This window comes from Mus caroli, unplaced genomic scaffold (genome assembly GCF_978045245.1).
Source record: "Mus caroli unplaced genomic scaffold, Mus_caroli_1 scaffold_8, whole genome shotgun sequence".
NCBI classification, from domain to species: Eukaryota; Metazoa; Chordata; class Mammalia; order Rodentia; family Muridae; genus Mus; species Mus caroli.
Genome location: NW_028227263.1, coordinates 5,394,572 through 5,408,481, shown reverse-complemented (window position 1 = coordinate 5,408,481; position 13,910 = coordinate 5,394,572). Strand labels below are relative to the sequence as shown.

The 13,910-nt window shown below is 50.9% G+C and overlaps 1 protein-coding gene across 1 annotated transcript; it reads left to right on the top strand.

Annotated features, from left to right (window-relative positions):
- Window positions 1–888: 888 nt before the first annotated feature.
- Scart1 (scavenger receptor family member expressed on T cells 1) lies at window positions 889–13,537 on the top strand. The gene is made up of 14 exons (XM_021167729.3): window positions 889–952; window positions 2,572–2,904; window positions 4,791–5,084; window positions 5,851–6,159; window positions 6,525–6,830; window positions 6,954–7,271; window positions 7,345–7,659; window positions 10,363–10,680; window positions 10,859–10,927; window positions 11,001–11,315; window positions 11,532–11,555; window positions 12,216–12,353; window positions 12,760–12,935; window positions 13,429–13,537. Exons 1-13 carry the CDS (start codon window positions 889–891, stop codon window positions 12,924–12,926), a joined length of 2,970 nt encoding a protein of 989 aa, XP_021023388.1. The 3' UTR covers window positions 12,927–12,935; window positions 13,429–13,537.
- The last annotated feature ends 373 nt before the right edge of the window (window positions 13,538–13,910 follow it).

The following is a 13,910-nucleotide window of genomic DNA, read 5'->3' as shown; positions in this document are numbered from 1 at the left end:
ATTTCATAGGACGAGTGGTCCTGAGAAACCTTTACAGTATTTCCCACAACTTTGCACTATGTCCCACACCCCTAAAGACGAGAGTCCAGATTTCACCACATCTTCACGTTGGTCCTATGGTTGTGATTTTTCTTTTTTGATGAGACTTTCTGTTTGTTTGGGTTTGTTTTGAAAGAACTGGCAATTGCAGAAGCATTTTCAAGGTGTCTGTTTTCAGGTCCTCACAGATGGTCCTAACATTTATCCTTGCCTTGTGAGTTTCCTGTTTTTTTCATAGGATGGGTGGTTCTCTGCAGATCTCAGACATTTTGGTTTTGTGTTATGAGACTCCTTGATTCCTTCTTCTGAGTAGGTGAGTCTCTGGCAGGCTTGGTGTGCTGTGCTGCCCTTTCTCTGGACTCTCTATTTCAGTGACTTCGTTCTTTCCAGAGCTCTTACACAGTTATCTGGTCTGACTCATTCTCCTGTTCCAATTGGAACTCTACAAATGTCTAAGGCTGCCACCTGTGCTGCACGAAATGCTTCTCTTGGGTACATTGTCTGTGCTGGTGATAGGTTCTGGGTGGGGTACATAGACATAGCCCTCACTCCACTCTGTGAAAGACAGGCCACCTGTCTGGTGGTAGGGTCTGGGTGAGGCTCTCCTTTAGTGGTTATCAGTATGGGAGGAAACCACCCCAGCCTCTTGCTCATGTCTGGTGGTGCTCAGGACCAGCAAGGTCATTGACTGCTCTGCTACAGACGGAGACGTAGAGCTGCTGCTGTGCTGTGGAGAGGCTCTTACTGTAGCATCGGACACGGGCTAATGGTTCTCCCACATCTATAAAATTGGCTCTGGGACAAGATCTCCTTTATCGCTGCAGCTGAGGCTCTGGACTTCGTGCAGCCATGAGGACAACGCTCTGGCCTCTGAGTTTAGGGTCTCTTCTCAGTCTCGGGGCAGCTCTCACTGGTAAGTTTTTCTGCTTTGCATATTTATACACATAACATGGAGGAAGCAGTAGACCTTGGGTGTCCAGGCCCAGGGGCATGGGACTCTCTAGCTATAACCAGCTGTCTCACTCAGCTTGAGGAAGCTTGGACTTCCCAGGGCCAGGCTGTGAGATACAAAGGTCTTGACACTTGAGGGTCCTCCTGGAATATCAAAAGTGTAGGTCCAGCCCAAGCACAGATGAGTACAGAGCCCAGATGCAGGGCTAAGCCTAAGCCCGGTCATGGGGAGTGCAACAGAGTTTCTGGTCCCTGGGACCTAGATGAACACCAAATGCCATAAGTCCTTTTTTGTCCAATGTCAACTATGGCTGTGTTGGGGCCATAGGATAGTGGGAGAGCTTGATCATTGAGCAATATTGAGTGTTACGGAGCTTCCACTCACTCTAGGGTAGAGAATATGGAGGGGCTGACTGAAGGGAAGGCATGGGAGGTAGCAGTAAGTTCAGGCTGTGTGTGTGTGTGTGTGTGTGTGTGTGTGTGTGTGTGAGAGAGAGAGAGAGAGAGAGAGAGAGAGAGAGAGGGGGGGGGAGAAAAGAGCACTTAAAGACATGGCAAGGCTTGTAGCAGGGGAGGAAAGCAGATTGTGGGTCCTGGAAGCCTACTGAGAAAACCTTTCACTCCCTGGTTGTCCAGGGGCCCAGAAAGGAGGTGACCATGGTGCTGAACTGAAGTCACCCAGTAGTAATGGGGACAGCTGCAGAGAGTGAGACAAGCTGGGACTTGTGAAGACAGCTGTGCATAGGGTTGCAGGTCCTAATGACATGTCTTTATGTAAGAGGCAAGGACAGAGTACACTACTACTTCCAAGGAGGAGCGGGGCAAGGTGGATGAGGAAGTTTGGGGGGTGGGGTTAGTGATGGACAGCCCAGAGGGAGGCCCAAACTTCTCTCAGGTGGCAGAGAAATGTAAGGGGTCCCATTTTTCGTCTCCCACTGTCATATAAGACCCTTTACTAGTGGGTCTGGAGGTGTCTCCCTTTATAGGTTGGGACCATATAGCTGCACTCCTGGAGAAGTGCCTCTTTTGCACTAATAGGGGTTAGGGTGGATGACAAGGGTGAAGCTATGCAGAGGCCTGGAAGCAATGCTGGGGCGGGGCACGGATGGAGAGTGGTGTGCTGGCTGACCCAGGCAGTCAGAGGCTGCACAGTAGAAACAGGAGTCACTAATAGAAGTGGTGGTGTGCAGGGATTAACCGAGTGGACACTGCACATAATATAGTGGGTGACCTTGTGGGTGAGCTTGGCTGAGTAAGGAAGACTGTGGGGAGCTTGGAGACAGGGTCTGCAGTGGAAGTGGGCCTGTGACACTTGGGAGCAGCACTGGGTAGGAGTCATTATGGCAGGACAAAAGTATTTTATTTTCGTTCGGGGGGCATCGTGGCAACATTTGGGATTCAGAGCTGGAGGCAGTAAGAAGTATGTGGGGGAGGTGTGAAACAGTGGTCTGGTCTCTGTGTGACCCCTGCCCGTCACCTTTCCAGTTGAAGACTTTAGAAAGTCTTTAGAAATGAGCCAGGATGAATGCAGTTTGTGGCTTCTGCCTCCCAGACCATGGTTGATTCTGTTCTTCTCACCAGGCACATCATCTGAAGGTGACCAAGGCAACCTGAGGCTGGCACACAGACAGAGCACGTGTGACGGAGTGGTGCTGGTTCGACACCAAGGGGAATGGGGTCACCTGTGCAACCTGGAGTGGACACTGGCAGAGGCCTCTGTGGTGTGTAGACAGCTGGGCTGTGGCCCTGCTGTGGGTGCTCCCAAATATGTACCCCTGCCTGGAGAGATGGTCCAGCCCTGGCTGCACAATGTATCCTGTTGGGGCAATGAATCCTCTCTCTGGGAGTGTAGCCTTGGGGCATGGAGTCAGCGTGCTTGCCCCCATGAGTGGGTGGTGGTGGCTCTCTGTGCAAGTAAGTGGAGCTGGGGGGCTGGGAGAGCTGGTGAGAGGCAGGGAATGAGGAAGCAGAGGATCCAGATAGGAACACTCTGTTGGATGTTACCATCTCTGGTGTTCCTCTAACTCTTTCAACAAATGCTTAGATGACAAGCACTGTTCTAGGGGCTGGTGACTTAGCTATGCGCAAACCTGAGCAAACCAAAACCTGAGCAAACCTGCTTGGTGGAGAATATGCTTCCCGGGAGAGGCAAAGAGAACAAGAAGAGCAAAGTGAAGGCCATGGGTGCTTCCCACTCATCTTGCAGTTGGCTCCAGGAGCACAGTAAGATGTACCAAAGTTTCCAATTAAATGACCGACAGGTAAATGCTGTCCCTTGGAAGCTGACTTTTTGGGCCATCAGCTCTCTCTGTGAGTTCATTTGGACCTCCCCAGGTGTCCTGTGGTTGGAGTAGGACCGGTGTGATCTTGGGGCCCGGCATCAAACAGTGTTGTAGGCCTTATTAAAAAATGCTTTAGCTGGATGGTGAGGGCACACCTTTAGAATCCCAGCACTTGGGAGGCAGAGGCAGAGGCAGAGGCAGAGGCAGAGGCAGAGGCAGAGGCAGAGGCAGAGGCAGAGGCAGAGGCAGAGGCAGAGGCAGAGGCAGAGGCAGAGGCAGAGGCAGAGGCAGAGGCAGAGGCAGAGGCAGAGGCAGAGGCAGAGGCAGAGGCAGAGGCAGAGGCAGAGGCAGAGGCAGAGGCAGAGGCAGAGGCAGAGGCAGAGGCAGAGGCAGAGGCAGAGGCAGAGGCAGAGGCAGAGGCAGAGGCAGAGGCAGAGGCAGAGGCAGAGGCAGAGGCAGAGGCAGAGGCAGAGGCAGAGGCAGAGGCAGAGGCAGAGGCAGAGGCAGAGGCAGAGGCAGAGGCAGAGGCAGAGGCAGAGGCAGAGGCAGAGGCAGAGGCAGAGGCAGAGGCAGAGGCAGAGGCAGAGGCAGAGGCAGAGGCAGAGGCAGAGGCAGAGGCAGAGGCAGAGGCAGAGGCAGAGGCAGAGGCAGAGGCAGAGGCAGAGGCAGAGGCAGAGGCAGAGGCAGAGGCAGAGGCAGAGGCAGAGGCAGAGGCAGAGGCAGAGGCAGAGGCAGAGGCAGAGGCAGAGGCAGAGGCAGAGGCAGAGGCAGAGGCAGAGGCAGAGGCAGGAGGCAGAGGCAGAGGCAGAGGCAGAGAGGCAGAGGCAGAGGCAGAGGAGGCAGAGGCAGAGGCAGAGGCAGAGGCAGAGGCAGGTGGATCTCTGATTTTGAGGTCAACTTGGTCTACAGAGTGAGTTTCAGGACAGCAGGGCTACACCGAGAAAAACAAAACAAAACAAAACAAAATGTTTTAGGGGATGGGTAGATGGCTTAGCAGTTAAGAGCAAGCACTGTTCTTGAAGAGGACCCACATTTGAATCCCAGCATCCACATAGAGCATCCAACAACTCCCTGGAAACCCAGCTCTAAGGAATCCAGTGCCTCTGCTATCCACAAGCACTTGGATCATGCCTATATACAAGCACATACACACACACACACACACACACACACACACACACACACACACACACAAAATTAAAGATGATAAAAACAAAACTTTAATATTTGATTTAGACTTTTAAGAGGGTAACCATAGACACTAGTCTTAGTGAAGCCTGACTGATACCAGGTCCTGGTTCCCTGAAGATGGCCAAGTCAGGCCTAGGCCTGACTTCTTGGAGAAGGGTAGACTAGTTTCAGTTGTCATTCCTTGTAGGCTTCTGGGCCTATAGTATGTGGCTAGGGAAGATGAGCATCACTACACAGACAGGTCTATCGTTCAGGCAAGTGCAGATTCCACGTGGCTGTGTGACTGATAGGTCCTCACCTTCTGTAACTTGGGCTTGTGCTTCCTAGATGGCACCTTCCTGGAGATCCGGCTGGTGAAGGGCCACAGTCCCTGTGCAGGACTCCCTGAGATCATGAATGTGAATGGGGTGGACCGCCTCTGTGGCCTGCATGTGGAGGAGGCCACAGTGTTTTGCCGTGAGCTGGAGTGTGGCCATGCACTCCAGGCCCCCCGTCAAGATGTGGGCGTCAGTAAGTACATGACCTGCAAGGGCACCGAGCCCACCATCCGCAACTGCAGACTCAACAACAAGCTACGTGGTGGCTGCAACCTGCTGCTGGATGCAGAAGTCATCTGCTCAGGTAAGCTTGCCATCCTGTGATGCCAGGGACACCCAGAATGATGCCTGGGTACCAAAGAGCACATCAGTGGGACATGGCTCTCATGGATGGTTCTCAAACAGTATGCTGCCTTAGAAACAGATTAGGTTGGGAACCTGAAGGAAAATCATAGTTTTGAACTATTCATTGAAAGCTCTGGCACCACCCGTGAGCTGGCAGATGACAGTGTGACCAGGTCTGATGTATCACTTCAACAGGGTGGGGTTGGGCCAGTGTGATGCCCTAGTTTAGACCTTTGGGAAGGGAGTCCTGACAGTATGGATCTAAGGTGTTTCATCTGTGTTTGCTTCACGGCCAATTCATGTTGGTGAGGGTTACGTACCAGTTTCTCCTAGTCCTACAGTACACATGAGACACGAGGGAATACTGGCTATCAAAGTTGCTTGACTGTGTTCTAAGTAAGAGGTGCCACCCATCATGGTGCCCACAAAAGGTTACTCATATGGCCTCGGAGGCTGGATATTGCCTCTAAGGGTGTGGGTGCTACTGTCTCAGACTGGCAGAAGTTGGGACAAGTGTGAGTGGCAGAACGAGTGAGTCTGACCCCTGACCTCTGACCCTGGCCTCTGAACCCTGACCTCTGGTTGCCAGTTTCTGCTGGTGTCCAAACACTGCTTGGGCAGAGGAAGTTCCTTGCCTGCAGACTCTTGTGTAAGATGACAGATAGCTCAGCACTACTGTCCCAAGAGCACTGGCCTCCTGTCTGAAGAGATGTCTACCCTCACAGGACACGTGGAGGCCCGGCTAGTGGGTGGAGAACATTCCTGTGCTGGACGCCTGGAGGTTCTTCGGGGACTGACCTGGGGTACCATCTGCCATGCTGATCTGGACTTGCCCACAGCCCATGTGGTGTGCCGGGAGTTAGGGTGTGGTATAGCTGTGTCTACACTTGGGGGTGCTCAGTTTGGCCAGGGCTCAGGACCTGTGTGGCTAGAAGCCTTCCGCTGTGTGGGGAATGAATCGCTGCTATTCCACTGCCCCCGGGAGCCTGGTCACCACTGTGGCCACAAGCAGGATGCTGCACTCACCTGCTCAGGTGAGTACCGTGCAGCGTCTGCAGGCAAAGTCCTTGCCTGTTTTGAATACCTCCTTCTATGACCCACATTAGATGGTTTAAGCAGTGCCCATAGGGGCCAGGAGAATGGCCATATTCCTGATAAACTTGATTATACTGGTTCAGGTAGGAGAAAAGGGATGGACAGGATGCAGATTGCAAAGGGATTTGTAGCCTGCTTTGGCTCCTCTGTGGTCGGGCAGAAGCAGGCTGTTGATAATCAGGTGGGTGAGGATCTGCAGGAAGAAGGGCTTTATCACGTTACACACAGAAGAAAACTATCCAAGAAGTAGAGTTATGAGCTGGGCCTCTGGGATGGGGCAGTTTTGACATGGCCTCTTCTGCAGAGTTCCGGCTGGTCAATGGCAGCCGTGACTGTGAAGGCCGTGTGGAACTCCAAGTGCAAGGGACCTGGGCACCCGTCTGTGCTGCCAACTGGGACCTAGCAGATGCCATGGTTCTCTGTCACCAACTCAACTGTGGCAATGCAGTATCCGTACCTCCAGGAGGACATTTTGGTGATGGGGATGCCCCCATCTGGTCAGACGTATTTCATTGTGTGGGGACAGAGCCTCATTTGCTTCACTGTGCAGCAAGCACCCTGGGGGCCCACGGTTGTGTCCTGGGAAATACAGCTTCTACCATCTGTTCAGGTGAGTAACAAGGAGCAGTAGGATCATGGAGAGGAAGGTCAGTAGAGGTGGTGGGCAGTGGCTGAGAGTGGGTGGGGTTGTCCCATGTGGTAGTCTTCTTCCTCTTGAGTCTGTTCCTGCCAGGACTCCAAGACATCCTGCGGCTGAGAGATGGACAGAGCTACTGTGATGGCCGCGTAGAGATTTCCCTGGATGGTTCATGGGGCCGCGTATTGGATGACGCCTGGGACCTGCATGGCGCCAGCGTGGTGTGCCGGCAGCTAGGGTGTGGAGAGGCACAGCGAGCCTATGATGCTCCAGCTCCTATTTTCAGGAGAGTCCCTGTGGGGCTGAGCCAGGTGCGCTGCCTGGGCTCTGAGACTCGCCTGGTGCATTGCAATGTTTCTACGTCCCTGCTGGTGCCTGCTGGGACCTTGCGTGACGCAGGAGTGGTGTGCTCCGGTGAGTGGGCAGCTTCCACTCCCCCCAGCCTCCCTCGTGATATCCAGTTAGGTGTGACCTGGTCTCTCTGCAGGGAGCCTACGCGTGAGGCTGGCTGCGGGCCCAGGTCGATGTGCTGGGCGTGTGGAAGTATTCTATCAGGGCTCCTGGGGCACTGTGTGTGATGATGCCTGGGACCTTCAGGATGCACAAGTGGTCTGTAGGCAGCTGGACTGTGGCCACGCCCTCAGTGCTCCCCGGAATGCTCACTTTGGGGCGGGGACTGGGCACATCTGGATGGATGAGCTGCACTGCTTGGGAAATGAGTCTTCGTTGTGGAAGTGCCAGTCAGGAAGCTGGGGCCAACATGACTGCAGACACAAGGAGGATGCTGGAGTGTTCTGCTCAGGTGGGTGCCACCTCTGGACTAGCAGCGGAGTATCAAATGCATGGATTAGCATCCATGGTTACCTTTCTAGCTCAAGAGAGAACTCTTCCTGCATTCCTACTCCGTGTAAACACACACATACACACATACACACACACACTTGCGCACCTTTCTACCCTCCTGGCTTTTGGTTACTTCAGGTTATATATTCTAATCTAAAGATTTGGAGCTGCGATCCATAAAGAAAAAACATATGACCTTTGCCTTTCTGGGTTTGAGTTTCACTCAGCAAAGCATTTCCAGTTCCGGTTATTGATTTCATTATTTCATTTTCCTTTACAGCTGATAGAATCCACAGTGCATATGCAATGAGCTTTCAGTATCCACAGCCAGCTGAAGGACACCTAATCAGGGTAGAGGATTCTCAAGATGCTAAACATGTATCTACCATATGAGTTAGCAATACTATTCCTTGGGTGTATACCCAAAGGAACCAGTATTTTGCTACAGGGATACCTTCTTGGCAATGTTCATAGTCACTCCATCTACAATAGCTAAAAAATGAAAACAGCTGAGACAACTCCATTTTTTTTAAGTCTATGTCTTTCTTTGTCATCCTGGCTGTGTTGGAACTCTCTGTGTAGACCAAGCTGGTCTTGAACTCACAGGAACCCTCTTGCCCTGCTTCTGCTTCCTGGTTGCTGGAGTTAAAGTCATGTGCCACCATATCCAACAGATATCTCCAATTCTCAATTTTGACTTTGTCTTTTTGTTTGTTTGTTTGTTTTGTTTTGTTTTATTTTGTTTGTTTGTTTGTTTGAGACACGGTTTCTCTGTGTAGCCCTGGCTGTCCTGGAACTCACTTTGTAGACCAGGCTGGCCTCGAACTCAGAAATCCACCTGCCTCTGCCTCCCAAGTGCTGGGATTAAAGGCGTGCGCCACCACTGCCCAGCCTGATTTTGTCTTATTGTGTACTAGAGAACACATTTTTTTTTCCTCTCTCCAGAACATCCTTGAGGCTATTGTGTTGATGAGATTATGTCTGGGGACATCAATCTTGAGTTTAGTATTTTGTTATTGTTCTCAGGAGAAGCACCAGGAATTTCTGGCTGCCATAGCAGATTTTCCTGCTCTTTAGACTGTGAGATCTGTCTTTGTGCAAATGTGTATCTGCTCACCAATATTAGCCTGTTAGCTCTTACTAAGAAAGCACAGGGATGAATAAGAGAAAGAAGGGAAAAGAAATAGGCAAACAATCATAAGATATTAAAGAGACAGTCGGCGTGTACACATGCTTACTGATTAAAATGACCTTAAATTTATTAAATGACCTGTCTTAACTTTCCCAAGTTAGAGAAAGAATCTGAGTTGGACCTGGTGTTGCACGCCAGTAATTACAGCCGCCAAGACAAGTACAGGCATCAACACAGACTGCATCCAAACAAACAAACAAACAAACAAACAAACAAACAAACAAACAAACACCCATAAGACATTTCACTAAAGTGTTTACCTGGAACCAAGCCCAGGATAGAATGTTCAACTGAGACATGTTGTCAAGAGAAAGTTGTTTTTCAAGGATTCAATCTATGAAATTTGTAGGAAAGGCACACATCTTCACCTCCTGACCATTATTTTATTTTATTTCAATGGACTTGACTTAAAACATACATAAGGGAGGTTGTGTAATATATTTGTGCCTAGCTTATTTCAGTTAACATCATTTCCTTCAGGATTACTTATGATGTTATGAATCACAGGATTTCCTTTTTCATTTTCATTGTATGTATATATGTGAGTGTCTTCATGCATGTATGTGCACCATGTATGTACCTTGGGGCCTGGGAGGCCCACACTAGAGTTATGGGCAGTTGCGAGCCACCAAATGAGTCCTGGGAACTGAACCTTGGCTCCTTATGAGAGCAACAAAAGTCTTAACTTCTGAGCCATCTCTGCAACCCCTAGCTATCCTTTTAGAAGGCTGGAAATATTCTTTTCTCTCCCAGTTTCTGTTGTGCTTGTCTATATGTTATCCATATTTGAATCTACACAAAACATCTGTATTCATCTGTCACTGGACACATCTGTCATTTCCATGTCCTGGCTCTTGTCAATCATGCTGTAATCCAGAGCATGGATCTCTCCTTGACTCACAGATTTAACTTTCCTTGGTGGTGTTATAAGTCATATATATTTTTTAACTACTGTGACAAAATACTTAGAACATTTGAAAAGGAGGACAGAGTGATGTAGGTTCATGGTTTCAGAGCCTTCAGTAAATGGTTGGTTTCTGGGTAATGTTTAGGTAGAAGAAAGCAAAAACACTCACAGTGGCCAGAAAGCACACAGATGTGGACAAGGGCCCACCCTCATTATCTACTTCATCTATTCAGGACCACCACTTAAAGTCTCTAGAATCTCCCCTAGTACTGCCACAACCTGGGAACAAAGCTCTCAATAATCTCATTGGTGGCATTTATATTCAAACTGTAAGAGAACCCAGGGGTGGGACTGCTGGTTGTATGGCCCTACTTTTAGACTTCCAAGGAACCTCTTTTCTGCTTTCCACAGTTGCTGGAAACAAGAAAAACCCACGTGCAAGTGATGCCAGGGTATAACTGGGTCAAATGGCATTATCTGTCTGTGAGATTCTTGGGTTGGCCCGTTCCTTCTGAGCCTGTCAGAGGAGCCTGAAGGAGGGTCTCCCTGTGCCTTTTCTACAGAATCTGTGGCTCTGAGGCTTCGAGGTGGCACTAGTGGCTGCGTTGGATGGCTGGACGTGCTCTACAATGGGTCCTGGGGTGCTGTGTGCAGCAATGCACTCAGAGACATCTCCTTGAGCATCATCTGCAGACAGCTGGGATGTGGGGACCAGGGCTGGCTGGAGAACAGGCCTTCTTCTGGGGCTGGCCTGGGAATCTCCTGGGTGGATAATATCAAGTGTCGAAATCTACACAATGCCACCCTGTGGCAATGCCCTTCTGCCCCATGGAACCCGCACTCCTGCACCCAGGAGGAGGAGGTCTGGATTAACTGTGAAGGTGGGTGCTGAAAGCCCAAGGGTGGACCCCAGTAAAAGTTTCTGTGTTCTGACAAGCCACCAAAAGCACCTGCCTGCCACTGAACTTCATGGCTGGAGGCCACCAGTATGTTACCATTTCCATCTCGAGCACCACAGGGCATTTAACACCAATGACTGTGTTTTTTTTTTTTTTATAGGACCACCACAGATAGCTCTCCAGGACCCTGCACAGACCCCAAACTGCTCTTCTCCATTTGGCTGCCTAGGTATGCAGCTACAAGCCTCCTGCCTACCTGCCCATTCAGAGGGGCACCACAGTGACCTCTGCTTCCTTTCCAGAGAACAGTGTTCTGCGTGTGCTTGGGGGTGAGGATGGCTGTTCCGGGCGTGTGGAGCTCTGGCACGCAGGCTCGTGGGGCACAGTGTGTGACGACTCCTGGGACCTGGTGGATGCCGAGGTTGTGTGCCGGCAACTGGGCTGCGGCCAGGCCTTGGCTGCTTTAGGAGAGGCCTCCTTTGGCCCTGGTGTGGGGCCTGTGTGGCTGGATGAGGTCGAGTGCCTTGGCAGTGAGGTGACCCTGGAGGCCTGCCAGGCTGAGCCCTGGGGACATGGAGACTGCACGCACAAGGAGGATGCGGGTGTTCGCTGTGCGGGTGAGTTGGCGGCAGGGAGAAGCAGGGACAGGGCTGCTACATTGATTTCTTCAACTGCCCTTTATGCTCAGGCTCATAAGTAGGCACTGGGCCCTGAGATGTCAGGTTCCACTGGGAGCTCCTGACGACCCTATGTGACCCACGCTAAGCTGGCACCTTTCAGGTGTGGGCACATCTGTTCTGCTGAGGTCTTCCCATCTCATATTTCTCTTGCAGGTGTCTCGACGACTACTGCATTGTGTAAGTGTCTCTTTCTCAATCCAGCCTCCTTGCCTCCATCAGCCAGAGGGCTGGCAGTGGAGCTCAATCCTGACTGGCTCGCTTTGGAAACCCGTGCTATGATGGTCACACCACCAGTATCAGATCTAGGCTGTCTCATCATTCTGTGATGGAAACTTCTTCTTCCTTCCCCTGTGCCTGCCAAGTGGGAAACGGAGGGGTGCCAGAGGTCACCAGCCATCACTTTTTAGGGCCTTTAATTTGGGGACTATGTTGTTAGCTTTGGTATACTGTGTTGTCTTGGATTTTTTTTCCCCCAGTGCAGGACCCCAAGCCCTGCCCTGTGCTCACATCTGTGTCTTTTATCTTTCCCCCATTCCCTGCCTGGCTCCTCACTCTTGAACATTCCTATTATATTTCCCAATGGCATCTACATAGCCACCTACATGGGCTTTCTTACTTCCTCTAATCTGGGACGGGGCATCTGGGGGGGTCTCCTTTTTGGGTAGTTTGCCCTATAAACCTTTAGACTATTTCCCATGAGCAGCAGCCTGAGCTCAGGTATTCTGGAGATCCAGCTGTCCTCGGTGCCTCAACCCCTTTCTGCAAGGCTGAGATCATTTAAGCCTTGGGTCTGATTATTCCATACAGTGAAGGCACAGCCGTCTCTATGCCCTACAGCTCCTTCTCTGACCCCCGCATCGGTTGCCGAGGTCTGGAACCTGTCGGAGATTGCCTGCTTGGTGCTTGGCTGCCTTCTGGGCATTGTCTTCCTGGTTATGATTGCTCAGTGGTGCCACATCAGAGATGCTAGCACGGGTATGGCATGTACTGGTATGGTTTTCAGGGGAAGTGTGATAGGAAATTGGGGATGTTCTATGAGATCCTGACCCCAGCAGGCATATCTTGTTCTTGGCATTGCCCTGCATTTCTGGTAGGCCTCTGGAAGCCACTGCTGAGTTAGATTCTGGGGAACCCTAACGTGTGGTCTAGAGGATACTGGGATCTTTTTCTCTATGCTACTGAGTTGGCTAGATATGACATTCTGCACACCCAGGACTTCTCCATGTTTCTTGTGACATCTTGCGGTGGGATGCCAGACCTTTGAGTAAGGGGTTGATTTCGGTGAGCAGTTACACCATACACAGGAGGCTGCAGGTCCCAGGAGGGTGGGCTGAAACTAGAGCAATGCTTGTTCAGGAAAATTCTTGGATGGCCTCCACAGGTGCTGGCATGTTGGGGCATCTACAGTCAGAGGGTATCTATGAGGACATTGAAGTTGACCCTGTGCCAAAGAAGGAGGAGAACACAGTATCCAGGTTACTGATGCTGGAAGAGGGCTATGATGATGCTGAAGAGCCTGAGGATCAGCCCACAGAGAATGACGAGTAGAATAGGCACGTCTGAGCTTGGTAGCTATGTCCCTTTGTGCCCAGAGATCCATCATACGCCTGCTTCATTGCTTCCTGATGGTGGCTGTGCTTGCATTTAAAGGACTGAACAGCTACTTATTAGTAACGCTGACCCCTGCTCTTACACTGGTCCTGGACACTGGGCTATGTCTCCATCCTTTCAAGGCTAGTCTTTAGAGTCCTCAACTGAATAGGCACAAGGTCAGGGGAGTCCTTGCTGTTCCCTTGGCTCCTTTATGAGCTGCACACTATGCCCTTTTATAACCTTGCTGATGGTGGCTGTAGGAGGGACTCTGGGTAGACAGTGAGGGAGGAGAGGTGGATGATGTGAGTAGCAAACTGTCACCTGAGTCATTGTCTCGTCACCTAATCCCTACAGTCAATCCCTTTGTGGCTTTGATTTTCAGTAGAAAATCTAGAGTGGGTGAGGCCTGTGAAAGGTTTGATAATTACAGTGAGTGTTTCTTCTCCTAAACAGGCAGTCGGGAGTCTTTGCAGCTCAGTGCTGAGGTGGGGAAGGAAGACTATGGTAGTTCCTGTCCTGATACCTGATGTCTTTGCTGACCTTAGGGGTCACAAGACTGTCCTATTCCTGGGAGACTAAGGACTAGCCCTCTTTTATTAAGTAAATGTTATTAAACTTTGAATTCACAGTTCAATTGTCAGTCTGTTACCAGATTCTGCCATGGCTCTCATACAAATTTGGGCTCCTCCCCCCCCCCCCGCCCCTCATGACCTTTGAGCATTGTCCTTTGTTCTGGGTGCTTTACAGGATTCTTACCCACCATTCCCACAGTTCTCTTGAGAGGGAGCTGGCCTCCCAGTGAAGCATGGCCTTGACTCTATTGTCACCTGAAGGCATGCCTGTCTTCCTTCTGTGAGGGGTCAGGGCACACTACTCTATAGCTCTCATATCCGTTCTGTCTTGAGCTTAGTACACTCTGGAGACGTTGTGTGGCAAAAC